Here is a 17,458-nt window from a genome sequence, read left to right on the forward strand (position 1 = left end):
TGGGCAGGGTATACATAATTTATTATTATTATTATTATTATTATTATTATTATTATTATTATTATTAACTGAGTAGTCTCACCCAGTGCTGTAGCTGGGGTGAGCCAGAGGGGGGCCATTGAGTGTCCCAGCCTTTGTGTGTATGTACACAGGAAAGACGGATAAAATGGAATCAAAGCAAACATGCACAGGTATTTATTTATATACTGCTTAATGATGGGGTATTGTTTGGCCTGTCCTGAGCTTGTCATGAATTGAGAATAGATATCGTATTTTTCGCTCCATAAGACGCATCTGACTATAAGACGCACCTAGTTTTTAGAGCAGGAAAACAAGAAAAAAAATATTCTGAACGAAACAGTGGATGTATGATTTTTGTGGTTCATGCTGTGTCCACAGACATGTGATCTGATGGTGAGTTTGGGGTAGCCCAATGCAAAAATCCTGAGGATCCATGTGGACCTGTGCTTTGTAACCACATTTTTGCACCATTGCGGCCCCAGGCAACAGTGGGTGGGTGATTTTTTTGGTGCAGGCTGTAGCTATGGATATGCTACGTGATCTGATGGTGAATTTGGGGTGACTCAATGTAAAAATCCTGAGGATCCATGGGCTTTTACCTCTCCCCTCCCAGGCAGCCTCCACTAGCATCCCTCATCTCTCTTCCGATCCCACCGATCAGCTGTTTCCTTTCAACACTCCCTTCCCTCTTGTTTGCCTTAGTGTCTTTTCCTTAGCTGGAGCAGTTTTTTGCTCCTCCTTTTCTTCTAATTTCTCTCCTTATTGCTTTAGTCTTCCTGTTTCCCCCCTATGCAAGTTCGCTGTCTATACCTCCCCCCTCCCAGGCAGCCTCCTTTATCTCTAGCATCCGTTATCTCTCTCCCTGATCAGCAAACAATCAGCGGCTTTGTTTCAACACCCACTTCCCTCTTTCAAAAAAAAAAAAAAAAGCATGATCTGCTTTTTGCCCCTGGGCAATTCGGCTCCAGGGACCACACATTCGCTCCATAAGACACACAGACATTTCCCCTTACTTTTTAGGAAGAAAAAAGTATGTCTTATGGAGTGAAAAATACGGTACATCTCACATAATATGACAAGCTTGGAAAGAAAATGGGAGCATGAGTCAAATGCCAATTACCCCAAGGAATTAGCAGTAAGGGAAAGAGTTGGCTACAATGTTCAGCAGCCATCAAGAGAGCTTCAACTAATGGAAGTTCCAGGTTGGTCAAAGTCCGACTTAAAGCAATCAGAACCCAATTTGAACTGAGATCTCAGTCAGAGTATATCTGTATGCAGGGCTCTCCCCCCCCCCCAGCCAGAACTCAGGTCCAGCACCTCTCAGGTGGGCACCATTGCCATTACAAAAGAACAAGGGAGGTGTTCATGGTGAGCTCTGGCTCCTCTTTTTCTAGAAAAATAGCACTGGCAGTACTTGTTGATGAAATGGGAGGATTGGGCTGATCTTAGTTTGATAGGATGCATCATGAAAAGTTGTGGTTAAAACATTGGAACTAAAACATAGGCTGTCATTTATTTACACTTATTAGGATATTATACTTTGAAATGTGTGTGTGAGTGAAAGTAGGTGTAATCATTTGCCACTTACAGTTACTATGATTTCATAGTCAATAATGAAACTACAAGTGATAAACTTTATGTGTACTCATACTTGATACGTACGCTAAACCCAATTATTTCAGGCATGCACCTTTGGAAAGGGAGGTCAACATTCAAGTCTATAATCATAGGTAGGTGACCTGTATGTGTCTCAATTTAATTCACAAAAGGCTTATCCATGAATGTGGGCCTCCTATGTGATTTAGACTTTTTGCAATAGAAATCCAGAGACAATGGTGTTTTAGATATGCAAAGAATAAAAGTGCCACACTAGAACTTTGCTTATGCTTCAGTAAGCATACTGAGTGGCCCACCACATCCATATAATTGGAGGCTGAAGATGCAAGTATAGTTCTTGGCTGAATTAATGGTACAACAGTGAAGTGCTCCAGAACTTCTCAACCTATAAAACAACCAAGTCCAGGTTTGGGAGAAGTGCCCGTTGCCATGCAATGCTGTGTGCCCCACCACCAAAGCACATACATATATATACACCATACACACAGGAACATTTTAAACCTTGGGGAGCTTCTGTTTTATAGCAGGAATGGTCCCCGAAAACTGAGAAGAACATTCCTTGAGGAGAACATGGTGGACTGGTAAAGAAGTGACTGTGCATGAAAAAAAACCACCCTATTTGTATTAGTTGTTTATATAGATAGATAGATATTGTGGTTCGAGGACCCGACCCCCGCAATGTGGAATGAATACACAAGGACACGTGATATAAGGTTAATGGGCAAGGAAAGGCCACAACTTTATTGATTACAGCAGTGATAAGGTATTGGCTTAGGCATTGGATGTCTAAAACAAGGGGGTTTATTCACCAGTAGGTGGAGCCTGTTGATGTTGTCCCACAAGTTGTTCCACTTGAGGTAGCTTCTGCTACCACCTCGCCAACCCACAAGGCACCAAAGAAGGCTATAGCGTATGCCGCAGAGAACAGCCGGGCCTCAAACTAGGACCAGCAAATTGACCTAAGTTTCATACGATAGGGGAAAGGGACGATACTTTGGACCTGAAACCTGTGAAGTCGCACCATAGAGAGGAGAATGAGGCCAAGGAGGGGCTGGCGCCGCAGCACATAGACTGCTGAACACGCCCCCTCGGAGGCACCTGGTTGGGTGCCTGCCGATGGGTGTGGGCGCCAGCCAGGTGAGTGGGGGAGGCAGGGGGCTACCGCCCCCTGCTGGGGCGAAGCTCGGGCTCCCGCCCACAACCACTCCCCTCTCTTCCAGGGAGGAGAGTCTTTGTGTTTTAATGTTGTGTATTGTCAGGGACGCGGGTGGCGCTGTGGGTAAAACCTCAGTGCCAGGACTTGCCGATCGCATGGTCGGCGGTTTGAATCCCCGCGGCGGGGTGCACTCCCGTCGTTTGGTCCCAGCACCTGCCAACCTAGCAGTTCGAAAGCACCCTTAAGTGCAAGTAGATAAATAGGTACTGCTTTGTAGCGGGAAGGTAAACGGCGTTCCGTGTGCTGTTCTGGTGCTGGTTCGCCGGAGCAGCTTCATCACGCTGGCCACATGACCCGGAAGTGTCTGCGGTCAACGCTGGCTCCTGGCCTATAGAGTGAGATGAGCGCACAACCCTAGAGTCTGCCAAGACTGGCCCGTATGGGCAGGGGTACCTTTACCTTTACCTATTGTATGGGTTGTATATTCTTTTATCTTTTTTGGGGTGATTGATATGACAGAGTTCTTATTGCCTGCATCTTGTGTGCTTTAGCTGAGGGTAGTGTTTGCAAAAAATTATTTGAGTTGTTATTGCAGAAACTCTTCATATAAAGGAATCAAACGGCTTTACTGAGGTTGAGCTCCAAGTAAATGAACAACATGAAATGAGACAATTCCCATTAAACTATTATTTCATCTGTTAACAGTTAAGGACTCTTTTATAACTTAGGACGGCTTGTTGAGGCGAAACAGTGTTGTCCCCTTTCAGTTTTAGCGCTTTGCCTGCGGCTACAATAGTGCATCAACTATGATGCTAGTCGTCAATTAAGTGGAAAACTTCCATTGCCTTTTTAATACCCTTTTCATCTATTGGTGGTTTTCTTGGGCTACCGGGCTGCAGAAATTTCTTGACTGTAGGTATGTTGCTTATTCTCTCTTTAAAAGCCTAAGAGAGAGAGAGAGACAGCAAAATATTTTAGAAGAGAAAAGGAGAAATGGTGGCATTCCCAAATAATCATTTGTCATCTACGGTTACAACAGTTTCATGGTCAACAGTTTCATTAAACTACAAGCGAGAAACTTCAGATCTACTCAAAACCCAATTATGTCCCTTCGAAAAGGGAGCTCTATTGCAGGCTTATGTGGGTTAATCTGTATGTGTCTACATTTAATTCACAAATGGCTTGTAGAAACCCAGTGATCAGGGTGGATGGGAGCTGCATTGCACAATATCTGGAGGATTTCACATTCTTGACCTGGCAGCTAATGAGAACTTACAAGAGCCAGGGAACCTGTTCACTGCCTATCTTTTCACTTTTATAATAAGTTGTGAAATGGTGTTACTTACCTTTAAAAGAGGGAATTTGGCGAGAATATCAGCCTTCAGCTCTTCCACTGTTAAAATGGCTTCAAGCAATTGAATATCCGCTCTGCTGAGCTGATTTCCAACAAGAAAATTTTGCCCATGATCTTTGAAGACCTACAGAGCATGAAATAAGTGAAAAAGAAAAAAGAAAAGGTAAAGGACCTCTGGATGGTTAGGTCCAGTCAAAGGCAACTACGGGGTTGTGGCACTCATCTTGCTTTCTGGCCGAGGGAGCTGGTGTTTCTCCACAGACAGCTTTCTGGGTTATGTGGCCAGCATGAAATATATTGAGAGCGCTTTAGGTAAATACACAAAAATATGCAAAAAGAAGAATGTGTATTCCGACCACTTTTGAATTATCTAAGACCCGGATAATATTGCATCATGAGTGGAAGAGGATTTGTATAATTTCTGAAGTATGAGTTCCAACAAACGACTGCCTAACAAGGAGAAGATGGAACACTTTCCCCCAAATCACTGCTTCAATGGGGCAGTGCAGAAGCTGAGATCAGAAGTTCATGTCATAAATGAATACTGTGTGTGATTCCTGGTCTTCTCTCACACAGCTTTTTAAAACTGAAGAGTTGCTATTAGAAGTTTGGAAAATGCAAGGAATAAGGGAATGGTAGCTCAGTCAGTAAGAATGTGAGCTCCTAATCTCAGAGCCATGGGTTCGAATCCTATGTTGGGAAAAGAGTCCTGCTTTGCAGGGCTTGCAGTAGATGTCCCTTGCGGTCCCTTCCAACCCTACAATTCTATGCTTCTATGTTTTTATGTTGGACCAAACAGTCCTATCAACATTAAGGTAAAGGTAAAGGTACCCCTGCCCGTACGGGCCAGTCTTGACAGACTCTGGGGTTGTGCGCCCATCTCACTCAAGAGGCCAGGGGCCAGCGCTGTCCGGAGACACTTCCGGGTCACGTGGCCAGCGTGACATCGCTGCTCTGGCGAGCCAGAGCCGCACACGGAAACGCCGTTTACCTTCCCGCTGGTAAGCGGTCCCTATTTATCTACTTGCATCCGGAGGTGCTTTCGAACTGCTAGGTTGGCAGGCGCTGGGACCGAGCAGCGGGAGCGCACCCCGCCGCAGGGATTCGAACCGCCAACCTTTTGATCGGCAAGTCCTAGGTGCTGAGGCTTTAACCCACAGCGCCACCTGCATCAACATTACCAGCTGCCAATTATAGTTGAGCCTAGGTGACTTCTCTTAAAAGGGTTGTAAGTTTCATTCCTTCTTCGCCTTGTACCTTTTCGAAGACTGGGAAGTATCTGGTGGTGGCTTTTTCAATAATGTCTGCAAATGCCTTCTCCCTCTTGTCAGCTGGCTTGAAAGGAAGCATGGTTATTGATTTATTCATATCCATAGTAGCTTCACAGTACGTATCAATCCTGAAGGAAAGAGAATGTTGCCATGACCGGATCACTCGGTAGCAGGTGAATTGCTCTATTACGTTGGAAATGTGTTGGTTATAATAAAACTCATTTGTCAATAGTAGAAAGGTGTTTCCTCACCTCAGTTATTCAGATAATTACAAGAAAAACAACAACAGTAGCAGTAGCAGTAATGATAATGATAATGATGATAATGATAATGTAAAACAAACAGAGCCAAAAACCTGTCAGGGAGGGGAGGGGCATGGAATATTGTAGTAGCATCACAGGCACAAAATGTGTGATATCCCAGCAGATAAACAGGTGCAATTATCTGGTATGTTGGAGAAAGGACATTTTCCTTTGCAATCAGCCCCTCTCTGTGTTTTTAATACATGTGCATTTTGGCATACTATGATCTTCAATGGCTACACTTTTTTCTAAGGAAGAGCCTTATGTCAAAACTCAAATTTATACATCTGCAAAAGAAAAATACAACGCCCTGCAGTGATCCAGGCTATTGGGATTACATGAAAGACTAGAGTATGAACTTTGGAGAAACCACATTGATTTCAAAGGAACCAGTCCACATGAACTTTGCTGGCACTGAGAGGTCGAATTAGCTCATGCCGGTTCCTCTGGAACCTTTCTTGCCCAATCTGACAGTAGAGATGAAACATACTGACTCATAAGTCATCAGTAGATCATATGACAGAGCAGAGATTTCCTCTTATATCATATACAGCAAACCAAAACGTGCTTTATGAACCAAACTTAAAGGAATGTTACAGTACCATACTCTCTGCTTCATGTCCTTCCCGTAGAGATTGTGTTTGGTTGCAATGTAGTTGAGAATAGCTCGGGTCTGCACCATCTTCATCCCATCCATTTCCACCATGGGCACTTGCTGAAAGAGCAGGTCTCCACCTTGTGAAAGGAAGATGAAAAATCAGTCCACCCTCCTAGATAATTACTATGGAAAGTAGAATTTCAGGAGCATCTCACAAGCCCTGCTTTGATTTTGAGTCTTTACTTTTACATCATGCCTTTGCAATAATCATGATGTTCCTCTGCTTTCCCCTTAAAACCTTTTTGCAGAACATGTGCTAAATTAATACAGCAATCACACATTGGAAACTAGTTTTGTATGTTATTTAAGCTACTTCTGTTCTCCAGCTAAAAAACAAGCAAACCATTCTGCACAATTCAGAGTTGAGTGGCAAAATAACCAGATGACAACATTGTATATAAAAGTAATATAACCAGATCACAACAGTGTATTCACACATATTTTTGCCTTAAAGTGTGCACAAATAACTGAGACTGCACAATGCAGAACTGGAGAAATAAGTATATTTAGAAAACACCTGCTACTAAGGCTGAGATCCTATACACCCTTCCCTGGAAGATAGTCCCACTGAACTCAGCGTTGTCCACATGTGAGTAGGCACACGTAAAATTGCACAGTGATTTTTCTGAGTCGACAATCTGTTCTTCATATTGTACAGAGAATCTACCCTGCTCTATTAACTTCAGTGGGAGGTTTGCCATAAACCTGGGCAGGAGGAGGGTAGGGCTTCACTGCAATCCTGAGGTTTGTGTGCTTATCATTGTAAATGTATTGAGAGGTGAATAAATAGAAATAATACCCATTTCTATGGGTTGTATCTTATAAAGTCGTTCTTAGAACAGACCTACTGAAATCAACAGACTTGCATTAGTCATGTGTATTGATTTCAGGAGTTCTGATCCGAGTAGGGATAGGAAAATACCCAATCCACAACTGGATTATAACATATAACATATAAAATATAAAAAACTATTAATATAATATAATATAATATAATATAATATAATATAATATAATATAATATAATATAATAAAATAATATAATATAAACATTCAGATGACATACTTACCGTGCCGTAACTTTTCTAGATCTTCTTTCACCTCAATAAGCTGTTCTTCAAACTAGAAAATAAAAGAGGCAAAATATTTCAGGGGCATCATGAAATAATTTCAGGCTCCAAACTACTGAAGGAAATTTGATGAAAACCTTTTAAGTATTCTCCCCTTTCACAGTCAACTTTTTCGGAACAAAAAGCAGTTGCCTCGGTGTGAAAGTTGGGCCAGCTTTTCCCCCTCTGTCTGGGACAAAACAGCAAATGTTTCCCATGCAGAAATCAAGGTAGATAGTAGTACTACAGGCTGGTCACGTTACCTTAGCACATGAAGCGTAAAAAATCCTACAATCATGTCTCCCCCTCTTTGCAGTAAAAGTACAATAATAATGAATGGAAATAACACAACAATCTGCCGCCCCTTCCAGGATAGCTAAAATCAACTGCCTGAGGCTGGTGCTTCCCCCTGGCAAATGGTAGGGCTGGACCCAAAATTAGAAACTGCCAGAAATGGATTCTTAGTCTACATGCACACACACACCAACATTCTTCCGATGAAAATAGGGACGCCCCATTCCATAATGATGTTGGGATTTTTGATTACATGTTATTCTGTTCAGCTTCACACAGAGTCAATTAAGAATTGGCAGACAGCCAAGGATGACTGAGCAGAAAGGAGTAATTCTGCCTGGAGATATGGAAGCCTGGGAACAGCTTTACCATTGGTTGAAGTCTCACACAGGCATAATGATTTATGACCTACTGACTGGAATGTGTTGTTGGTCAGTGTGGTGTTCTGAGAGTTGTTTGGAGCTTGCTAAGAGAGAGCTCGTTAAGATCCATTTCTGTTCTTGTATATAGTAACTTGTATATAGTATATAGTTCTTGTATATAGTATATAGTATACAGAGTCTGCTGTAAATAATAAACACATCAAAGTAACCTAGTTACTAGTAGCAACATTTGTTCCTGCTTTGTCCATTCTGCCTGCAACTGATTGCTTTCTGGAACTCTGTGTATGCTCTGCTAAGGTCTGGCTAAGGCCCTGCAACAGGTCAAAGTCGCAAAACACCAATAAATGATAATTTTATTGTTTATACCACATCTTACCGGGTTGCCACAGCCACTCTCGGTGGCTTCCAACACATATAAAAGCATAAGAAAACATTAAACATTTTTAAAAAAACTTCCTCATACAGGATTGCCAGTTCGGGAGTCAGATAACTCCATAGCCTCCAACATTTCTCCAATGAAAATAGGGACGTCCTAAGAAAAAGCGGGACATTCTGGGATCACATCAGAAACTGGGATGGCTTCTCTAAAACAGGGACATCCCTGGAAAATAGGGACACTTGGAGATTCTGTACACACCTTACAATTAGAATGCTTGGAAAGCACATAAGGAATCCAGGGAGGTGCAGTTTACCCCAATTCTTGTTACATAACAATGCTGAACAAACAACAGTTCCCTTGATTCTTTTTTGGGGGTGGGGGAAAGGTGCTTTCTCAGAGAAGACAAACAAACCTCAACTCCTGCTGCAGCCAACAGCCACCTTATGGTTTCCATTCGGCCCCTTCCATTGAAGTAGTAAAGCTTAGGTTTCCCAGCCATGTTCCTAAGTGTTTGCTTTCCTGTTATGATGAAAGAGAGAGAGAGATTGAGAGGTCATGTTTGATAGGGAAACCACTGCAGAGCAGGACAACTGTTCAAAATGGTGCTCTGGTGATTGCTTGCAGCAAGAAAGGATTTTCATACTAAAGCCTTCTGCTTTTTTTTAAAAAAAACCCTCAATTTCATAATCACGAAGCGCAAGCAGATGTAGCATAGTATTGCACAGATAAAATAGGGAACAAGAATTAAACCCGTCCTCTCAAACATCCATTACTATTTAACCTCCATCAGATGGCCATTGTCTTTGCTCCTAGAGAAACAAAATGGCAACTCCCCCCTTGTACTCGCACCATTACCATTGCCATCAACTGCCTTGCATCTCCTCCCCCCCTTTAAAAAAAAATATGTGCACTAAACATGGTGAGACGTAAAGAAAAGAGATAAACAGAGAAAGAAGAACAGCACCCGTGTAGAAGGGAAAGTAAAGGGAGGAGGGGAAGAAAACCCAAAACAGTATACTTTACAAATTTGTTGTTGTACTTCACCAGATCCTAACCTATTACAGCATTTGTAAGAATGGATTCCAAATATTGTTGAATTTGTCCATGGGAAGTCTGCGTTCATATGCAAGTTGTTCATATGTTGCAAGTTTGTATGTCTTCAATCCAATCATAGAAGGGAGCCGCGTTTTTATTTTCCCAATTCATCAGTATCTGTCCTTTTGCCATGGTAAGGGCACAGAGAGTCATCTCATATTGTCACAAAATGTGCTGGGTATATAATTCAAGAGGATATTTTGCTCTGTAAATGTAAAGTTGCTCCACACAGTTCTGTTGATAGTTTCAGTTACCTTCTGCCAAAAATATTTCAATATAGGACAATGAAAAAAATACGTTTTAGAGAAGCATTATTCCTCTTGCATCTCCAACATTTAGATACCTTAGGTAGCCCCTTTTTAAACAAACATAATGGGGTCCAGTATATTCTAAATATTATTTTTTGTTGTATGAGCCTCAATTTAAGGTCCAGACAAACCCTAGTTATAGCACTTTAAAACGTTCACCACTGTGTGGTCAAAATTGAGACTTCCAATTCTTTATTCCATTCCTCCCTCAATACCTGTATATCAAATTGGTTTGCTAGTAACAAAGATTTATTTATGTTGATGGATGGCTTTTTTTTTTTTGCATAAGAATTAATCAGCTGCTTCAATATCTCTGGGGTCTCTGAAGCTGTAAAAGCTGCTGGTCCGTAGATGGTGATTAGCAGGTGTTTTATCTGGAGATATTGCCAGTGAGTCTTTGTAGGTAATCTGTATTTGTCTCTTAAAATAGAATAAAATAGAATATGTATAAAATTCATCCTCTTCATTTATCAGCTGGTCTAACATTAATATACCCAAATTCATCCACCTCTCCAATACCATTTCTTTTTTCTAGTTAATTCTTTCCCGATTTTTAAAGACGGGTTTTTGTTGTGGGAGAAAAGGGCAAAATTATATTTTTTTTGACATGTGGTACCATATTATTTGAAATGATGTTATTGTTTCGATAGCATCTTTAGTATTAATGTATTTAGATCCAAGTGCCACCCAGCTTTCTAAAGGTGCTACATAGGAATATTCCAAAGTCCAGTCTCCTGTGCCTACCCAAAACTCCTTTTTCCTCTGAAGTGCAATCAAGTCTATCCTCCTATTTAATTTTTAGAACTCTGTCTGCTGCCCAGCTCCTGCCTTTAGTCTGCCCAAAAGGAAAGGCTTCTGTTCTGACGATTACAGTGCCGCTCACCCCTGCAAACCTTTAGTACTCTGCTGGTAAGAAAAAGAAAACCTTTGGGCAGAGGTGAGGTCTTTGGAAATTGTCCCTGCACCACTCCGCTGTCCAGGGTGCTGCTCTTGAGCTATAACTCTCCAAAGGAATTGTCTCCCTTAGAATACTAACCTGTTGGAAGTCCTGCTGGACATGTGAAAGTTCTTCTCAAGCAGAGTGAGGCCTGAATTTGTGTGGCTCAAGGTTATAAAAGCTCAGAAGCTCCACCTTCTGAGACAAGAGAACAGCCTATCTGTATCTCCCTAGTTTAAATAGAAATAAACACTTGCTTTGTCTTTCGTAACAGTTTTCACCTACAATCAGTCAGTTAATTAAAATGGGAGTAGTTTTCTCATGCTTGTAGTGTATAATATGATGCATCTCAGTTTTGGGTAAATGTATGCAGGTGCACTGAAGACAAACATTTGTGCTCTTGGTATATTCAGCCCAAATCCTTCTATCATTGAGCATGAAGTCCCTGCAGCTGCTAGCTAGAAAATACAGGAAAAGGTCAAATACTGTACACAGGACTTCCCTGCTGATGACAGACCCTCCAAGTGTCCCTGTTTTCCAGGGACACTCCCAGATTTATTTCAGCTGGGGCAACCCAGCCAGGTGGGTCGAGTGTAAATAAATTGTTGTTGTTGTTGAACAGAACTTCACTATTTTCATCAGAGAAATACTGGAGGATATGTGAGCAGTCTGGAGGCCTGTGTCAGCTGCTTTTCTGAAGAGTAGATAAGGAAAAAAGGCAGGACCAGCTCCAGATTAAGACTAAGAAACTGAGCTCTGCCTTTCCTTTGCTCGTTTCTGTTCCACCTTCTCTGAATATTTGCATCTACGAGAAGATAAAGCTGCTGCTGCTGCTGCTGAACAAATCCAAGCAGTTTTGCCTGGCTGCTAAATCAGGGGGGTTTCCCTTGCCCACCCTTTTGCTGAGGGGGAGGAGGAAGTCCTCGCAAGGCCAGTGCTGAGTTACAGCCTTTTCACATTCCTGAAGTGTAGCTATGCTACTCTGTTACACAGCACAGCACAGCACAGCACAGCACAGCACAGCACAGCACAAAAGACCCTTGTGGGAAGTTTTAAAAATACCAAATATATGTATCCACACAGAGAAACAAATCCATCTGTGCTACAGTCACACGGACACTGGGGGAAAAAACTCTAGTCTATTAGTCCTCAATGCACAAGACACTTTTTGTACTATTATTTACTTTATTTATCTGCAAAATTCTGTAAGATTAGCCCATCTCAAATGGATTATTTTCTGCTCACAGAATCTGACTCCCCATGCATGCAAGGCAAAATACAGCATCTGTGGGCTATGATACTGTTATAGAGCCTGTTCGGGAATATTAGAATTTAATAAACAGTAGTAGAAAGATGGCGACGAAGTAAGACGCGCTTGCCGGAGCTCCCCTTTCCAGTTCATGCTGTAAGTTACTCCGCTCCTATTTTTCTCTGGAAGTTGGCACGATAATGTTTTGATGATAACGCCAGGAACTCACCCTGTGGAAGCTTGCAAAGTCAGCGCCATAAATCTCCTTAATGAGCTTCACTAACAACCTGATTAGCTGTAACTTGGGCAGCCACCAGCCGCGCTTCCCTGGCCTTCCACCAGCTCTTGCTTGGCCTTTGAAGGACTCTTAGATAACCGAACTGCTCAAGGGGTATAGTATGACGAACCTAAAACATGGTCGTACCTCTTCTGTGGAAGACCTTTCATTTAATGCCTCAGAACCTATGTCTAAGGTTTCGAAGCCTACTGGGCTGGATTCACCACCTAAGACCTTAGAGCCTTCTATCTCATCATTGGAGGAGTTTTTCTGCAATCTTGTGCCTCCTGTGCCTGTTACCTCTAAGCAGTTAGATTGCCTACATGATCCTGCAACGACTCCAAACAACCTTTTAAACACCTCCAAGCAGGTAGACTGTCCATATGATCCCGCAACGACTTCAAATACTCCTTTGCCAGGAGACAAATCGCTGTTGGATATAACCTCCAGCCCAGATGGCCCCTCTCCCCACCCCGACCCTCATTGTAAATCTTTATGTGATATAGTACAATCAGTGGAGCTGAGGACTCAAGTTTGACTCTCCCAGGCTTCCTGAACTTTTGAGCAAACTTCAAAATTGCCTCAACTGGTATGGAATCTTCCCACAAAGATGCTTCTTTAACAACTGTAGGGGCATTATTGGGAAAATCCCAAACTCAGCAAATTTGGTTAGCCGGCCTACAAGGAGGATTGAGGATTATGACCGGAATTTGCAGCAACGGACCCTTCCTATGAATCCCTCCTTACGATTTACTAGTCAACCATCCCACTGGTAAGAAGGGACTGCCTTAAGGGGTAGAGCCTTGATGGGTCCAGCCTTGGCCATTATAGATGCTCCTAAAGATTGGCAGACACAAACTCATGTGGACCCCTCTGCAGCGATAACGATCTCCAATCCTCAAAATGGCTGCATTCCTTGTGCTGATACCATGACGATGCAAGAGACACTGGGAGATCCAGTAGCCCTTTGGACAAACACTGAGGCAGTGGCAAGGCTAAACAAGCTACTGGAAGCTAACTGAAAAGGATGTCTTTCTTCTGTCTTACATAGTGCTTTCCCATCAACAAGCCTCGATCCTCAAGGCACGACTCCTGCAACTACAGAGCATATGGCAAACGACGAGCCTATGGACTTGTCGGCTAGTAACATCCCCTCGTATCAAGATTCTCTCTCACAGCAATCTGTAAATTCGCCCCAGCCACTGGCTGCTCCTGTGACATGTGACAACTTGAACCTGAAATGCAAACAATCAAAAATCACTGCCTTTTTTCACCCTACTGCCCCTTCACGCAGCGTGCACCTCCATTTGGATTCTCCAGGATTAACCACGCAAGAGAAATCATGACTTGAGGGAAACACAAAGTGGCCTCTTACACTACTATCATGGAATGTGGCTGGTATTAAATCCAAACTGACAGATCCATCATTTGTTGCCTATATAAATGGCAGCCACATCCTTCTATTCCAAGAGTCATGGGCCTGTGAGGACTTCTATCTAACAGAATACAAGGGCTTCTACTTGAATGCCACACAGAGCTCGTTATCACATGGTAGACCGCAAGGAGGCTTGGCTACTTTTGTTTCCTTAGCGATAAATCTTCAGGCCGAAAAAATCGACATCCAGTCGTCACTCATGCTGATTATAAAGTTGCAAACAGCAGAGGAAACGATAGTAGTGATCAATATCTACTTATGTCCAACTCATAAGAGAAATTTGGTTGATCTGAGATGGCAGGAAATCCAAGTGACATTGGAAACGCTTTTTGATAAATACCCAGAAGCCACTTTTCTGTTGGCGGGAGATTTTAATGGACGCCTGTCACATACTGACCAAATCTTATTCTCTAAATTTAACAAGTACCCTTCTTCACCTCTTATGACTACAGATCTTTTGCCAAGGAAATTCAAAGATAACATAGCCACTTATGCAGGTTTCAAATGCAGGCAAACCTTGCTGGGCCTCAATTTCCTTCTGCTAAATGGGGCAGCCAGCTCGGACTACCCTGCCGAATTCACCTATTGGTCAGGTTCACGTGCATCCACTATTGATTTTGTATGGATATCTCCCGACCTTACCCCCAAAATATCCAGCTTTAAGGTGGCTACAAGATTGGAGAGTGATCACTTCCCTCTAGAAATTTCCTTGACTCTGGCTGACGAACTTGATAGACACTCTTTTGTGCACCTATCAAATGATCATCTGGAGATAAGACCTACAGCCCTTAAATGGACCTCCAACTCAGCCCAGCAGTTGAACAAACTTCTCTGGTCTGATCAGCTCCAAATAAAAAGGGCTTCCCTTATGCAGGCGGATGAGCCTCTACCAATATATGACGATTTAGTAGAACTTCTAAAACCAACCCTAGCTCGGTCCCCCACAAAGCATGGTAAACAGTTGTTCCACAAAAAATGGTTCAATGAGGAGTGCAAAAACTTCAAGAATCATCTGTATAATGAATGGTTGGCATACAGAGCATCAAATGACCCCATGCCAAATAACCGCCTTATCACCCTCAGGAGAAGTTACAAAGCCCTATTAAAGGAAAAGAAGCTTGAGGCAGAAAGAAACAATTGGAACAACCTTTTGATAGCTGCAGAGAATAGAAATCCAGCCTCTTTTTGGCAGTTAATTTCCAGATACCTGGGTAGGCTGCTTGCAAGAATAGAACCCCACATCTCAGTGGACACTTGGGAAAGATCCTTCGCTGATCTGTATGCAGCCCATGATGCCTGCGGAGATACGGTGGAGCCGGAAGCACTGTCCGATTGGGACCCAGTTACATGCCCTGAAGTTGAAACTCTCATAGATCGATTTAAAGCAGGCAGGGCCCCCTTTAAAGCAGGCAGGGTGATGACCTTATATCCATTGATGCCATCAAAGCAAATAAAGATTGGTGGATCCCACTTTTAGCAGCACTTTACACGCATATAAACAAAACAGCAAAATTTCCCTCAAGCTGGAGCTCTGTGTTGATTGTATTAATACATAAGAAAGGCCCACGTACAGAGCCGAGCAACTTTAGGCCAATCAGCTTGCTAAATGTCATTGGGAAGATTTACTCGGGGTACCTGCTAAACAAACTATCGAAATGGATGGAGGACGACAATATCATTGCCGATGAACAGGCGGGTTTTCGCCCTGGAAGATCTACCACAGACCAAATATTAACCTTGAATCACCTGGCGGAAAAGTATGCCGGTAAAGCCCCAAAGGTTCTTCACGTGGCTTTTATTGACCTTAAGCAGGCATTTGATCGAATCTCTAGAAAGCAGCTATGGACAAAACTGGCTGCTACAAAGATTGATCGTCGTCTCCTTCATCTGATTATCAGCCTCCATACAAACACCTTTCTGAGAATCAGGCTAGACAATAAAGGCTTAGTCTCCAACCCTGTTACCACCACTAGAGGGTAAGACAGGGTTGTCTATTGGCCCCAGCATTGATCAGCTTTTACATTAACTCACTGGTGACTCACATGGCCAATGATGCATTCCATCCCCCCAAATTAGCAGACCGATCTCTGAATGTTCTTCTGTATGCGGATGACGCCGCACTTCTTGCCAGATCCCCTATTGGACTGAGGAGAATGTTGCAATCTCTACATGAATACTGTGATCAGCATGAGCTCCAACCCAACTATGCTAAGACCAAGATCATGGTCTTCTCTGCCCGACCGAGACTCCATCGATGGTCAATGAACGGGATTCCCCTAGAGCAGGTTAACTGCTTTAAATATCTGGGACAAGTAATACGGTCAAATAAGTCTTTTCTGGCCCATAGAGACTATATAACAACTAATGCATCTAAAGCAGCCATCCAGATTAGATCTCTATATGCTAAGAATCAGGCTCAATCAGTGAAGATAGCTTTGAGACTCTTTCAAATGAAAGTCCTCCCCCTTCTTTTGGTGGGCATCTCTTTAGGTTCCCATAGGGATTTTTTGAAACTGGATTCTATCCAAACGCGATTCCTTAGAGCCACCCTTAGGATTCCCCCCTCGGTAGCGGGTGCGGTTATGAGATTAGAGGTCGGCTGGCAAGCTTCATGGTATGTGGCCTTGAAGACGAAGCTCTGGCTATGGCTCAAGCTTTGTTTTAAACCAGTGGGCATTGCCCCCCTGATATTGAGGGACGATTTTCAATCATTGTGGGAAAGGGAGGTCATTAACGAGGTTCAATCCTGCGGATTGTCTCACCTTTACTTTGAGTCTATGACGTACAATCAAGCCAGAGCTGTGATCTCCCGGAGACTGAGTGACATTGCCAGACAAGAGGACATAGCCCAGGTAAAACCAGGGATGTTCCTAGGGGACCAGATTTATCGGACCATACCAGCCCCCTACCTTGCAGAAATCCACTATGTGGAATACCACAGACTTCTTACAGCGGCTAGATTAAATGTCCTTGACTCTGCGATATTGTGGGGAAGGTACAGGGGAGTACCATACGCCCAGAGAACCTGTCATTGTGCCATGGGTGTGGTTGAGTCCACCGAACACATTCTCTTGACTTGCCCTTCTTATGCAGAGCTTAGACAAAATTTTATAGATCCACTCCTATGTCAATTTAGCTTCCTACCCGAAGAAAACCAGGTTTTACACTTGCTGAATAATGTCACTAGAGCTATACCTTCCTTGGTGGCCAAATTTCTTTTTTTAGCTTTTATGCGTTGCAAGACTATAATTGACTGTATTGATATGGGGCTATCTGTTTAGCCCATTTTAGTGTTGGCTAAGCTCTAAAATCTTCCTGGATGTTTAACGGTGTATTGACAAATGTACTTTTTTCTGACTGACGGTCGAATAAAAGGTTGATGATGAAAAATAAACAGTAGAAAAATAAACAATTAGGTAATATTGGGGATAGGAAGGGAAAATATAATCTGCAGAAATTGTGCCAGACAAAGAAGCACAACAGCTGCACTGGCTTCTGCTTCCTTCCCAGGCACAATTCAAAATGCTGGTTACAACCTTGATGTGCTAAACGGCTCATGACTAGGTCACTAGAAAGACCATCCGATCCTGTCTCAGTGGCCAAGCAAGGGCCA

General features: G+C 42.9%; 1 protein-coding gene across 2 annotated transcripts; it reads right to left on the reverse strand.

The window, feature by feature from the left end:
* Positions 1–3,458: 3,458 nt before the first annotated feature.
* LOC310840612 (glutathione S-transferase-like) lies at positions 3,459–11,036 on the reverse strand. 2 transcript variants are annotated; one of them, XM_083730853.1, is made up of 7 exons: positions 10,984–11,036; positions 8,957–9,063; positions 7,450–7,501; positions 6,324–6,456; positions 5,406–5,547; positions 4,141–4,272; positions 3,459–3,738 (listed from the first exon to the last, which is right to left on the reverse strand). In XM_083730853.1, the coding sequence occupies exons 2-7, from the start codon at positions 9,041–9,043 to the stop codon at positions 3,607–3,609; spliced, it is 678 nt and encodes a 225-aa protein (XP_083586979.1). In that variant the 5' UTR covers positions 9,044–9,063; positions 10,984–11,036; the 3' UTR covers positions 3,459–3,606. The 2 variants fall into 2 exon arrangements, with proteins under 2 accessions (XP_083586979.1, XP_083586980.1); XM_083730854.1 differs by lacking the exon at positions 10,984–11,036 and adding an exon at positions 9,600–9,825.
* Positions 11,037–17,458: the final 6,422 nt, after the last annotated feature.

The sequence above is a fragment of the Podarcis gaigeae genome (genome assembly GCF_964106915.1).
Source record: "Podarcis gaigeae genome assembly, chromosome: 3".
NCBI classification, from domain to species: domain Eukaryota; kingdom Metazoa; phylum Chordata; class Lepidosauria; order Squamata; family Lacertidae; genus Podarcis; species Podarcis gaigeae.

Bases quoted from the DNA above. Each gene is read 5' to 3' on its own strand.
- LOC310840612 (XM_083730853.1), bottom strand. From the start codon at position 9,043: ATGGCTGGGAAACCTAAGCTTTACTACTTCAATGGAAGGGGCCGAATG. The intron at 7,502-8,956 runs GTTTGTTTGTCT...TTTATTTTCTAG, and splicing joins TGGCTGCAGCAGGAGTTGAG to TTTGAAGAACAGCTTATTGA. The intron at 5,548-6,323 runs GTACTGTAACAT...TCTTTCCTTCAG, and splicing joins GACATGAAGCAGAGAGTATG to GATTGATACGTACTGTGAAG.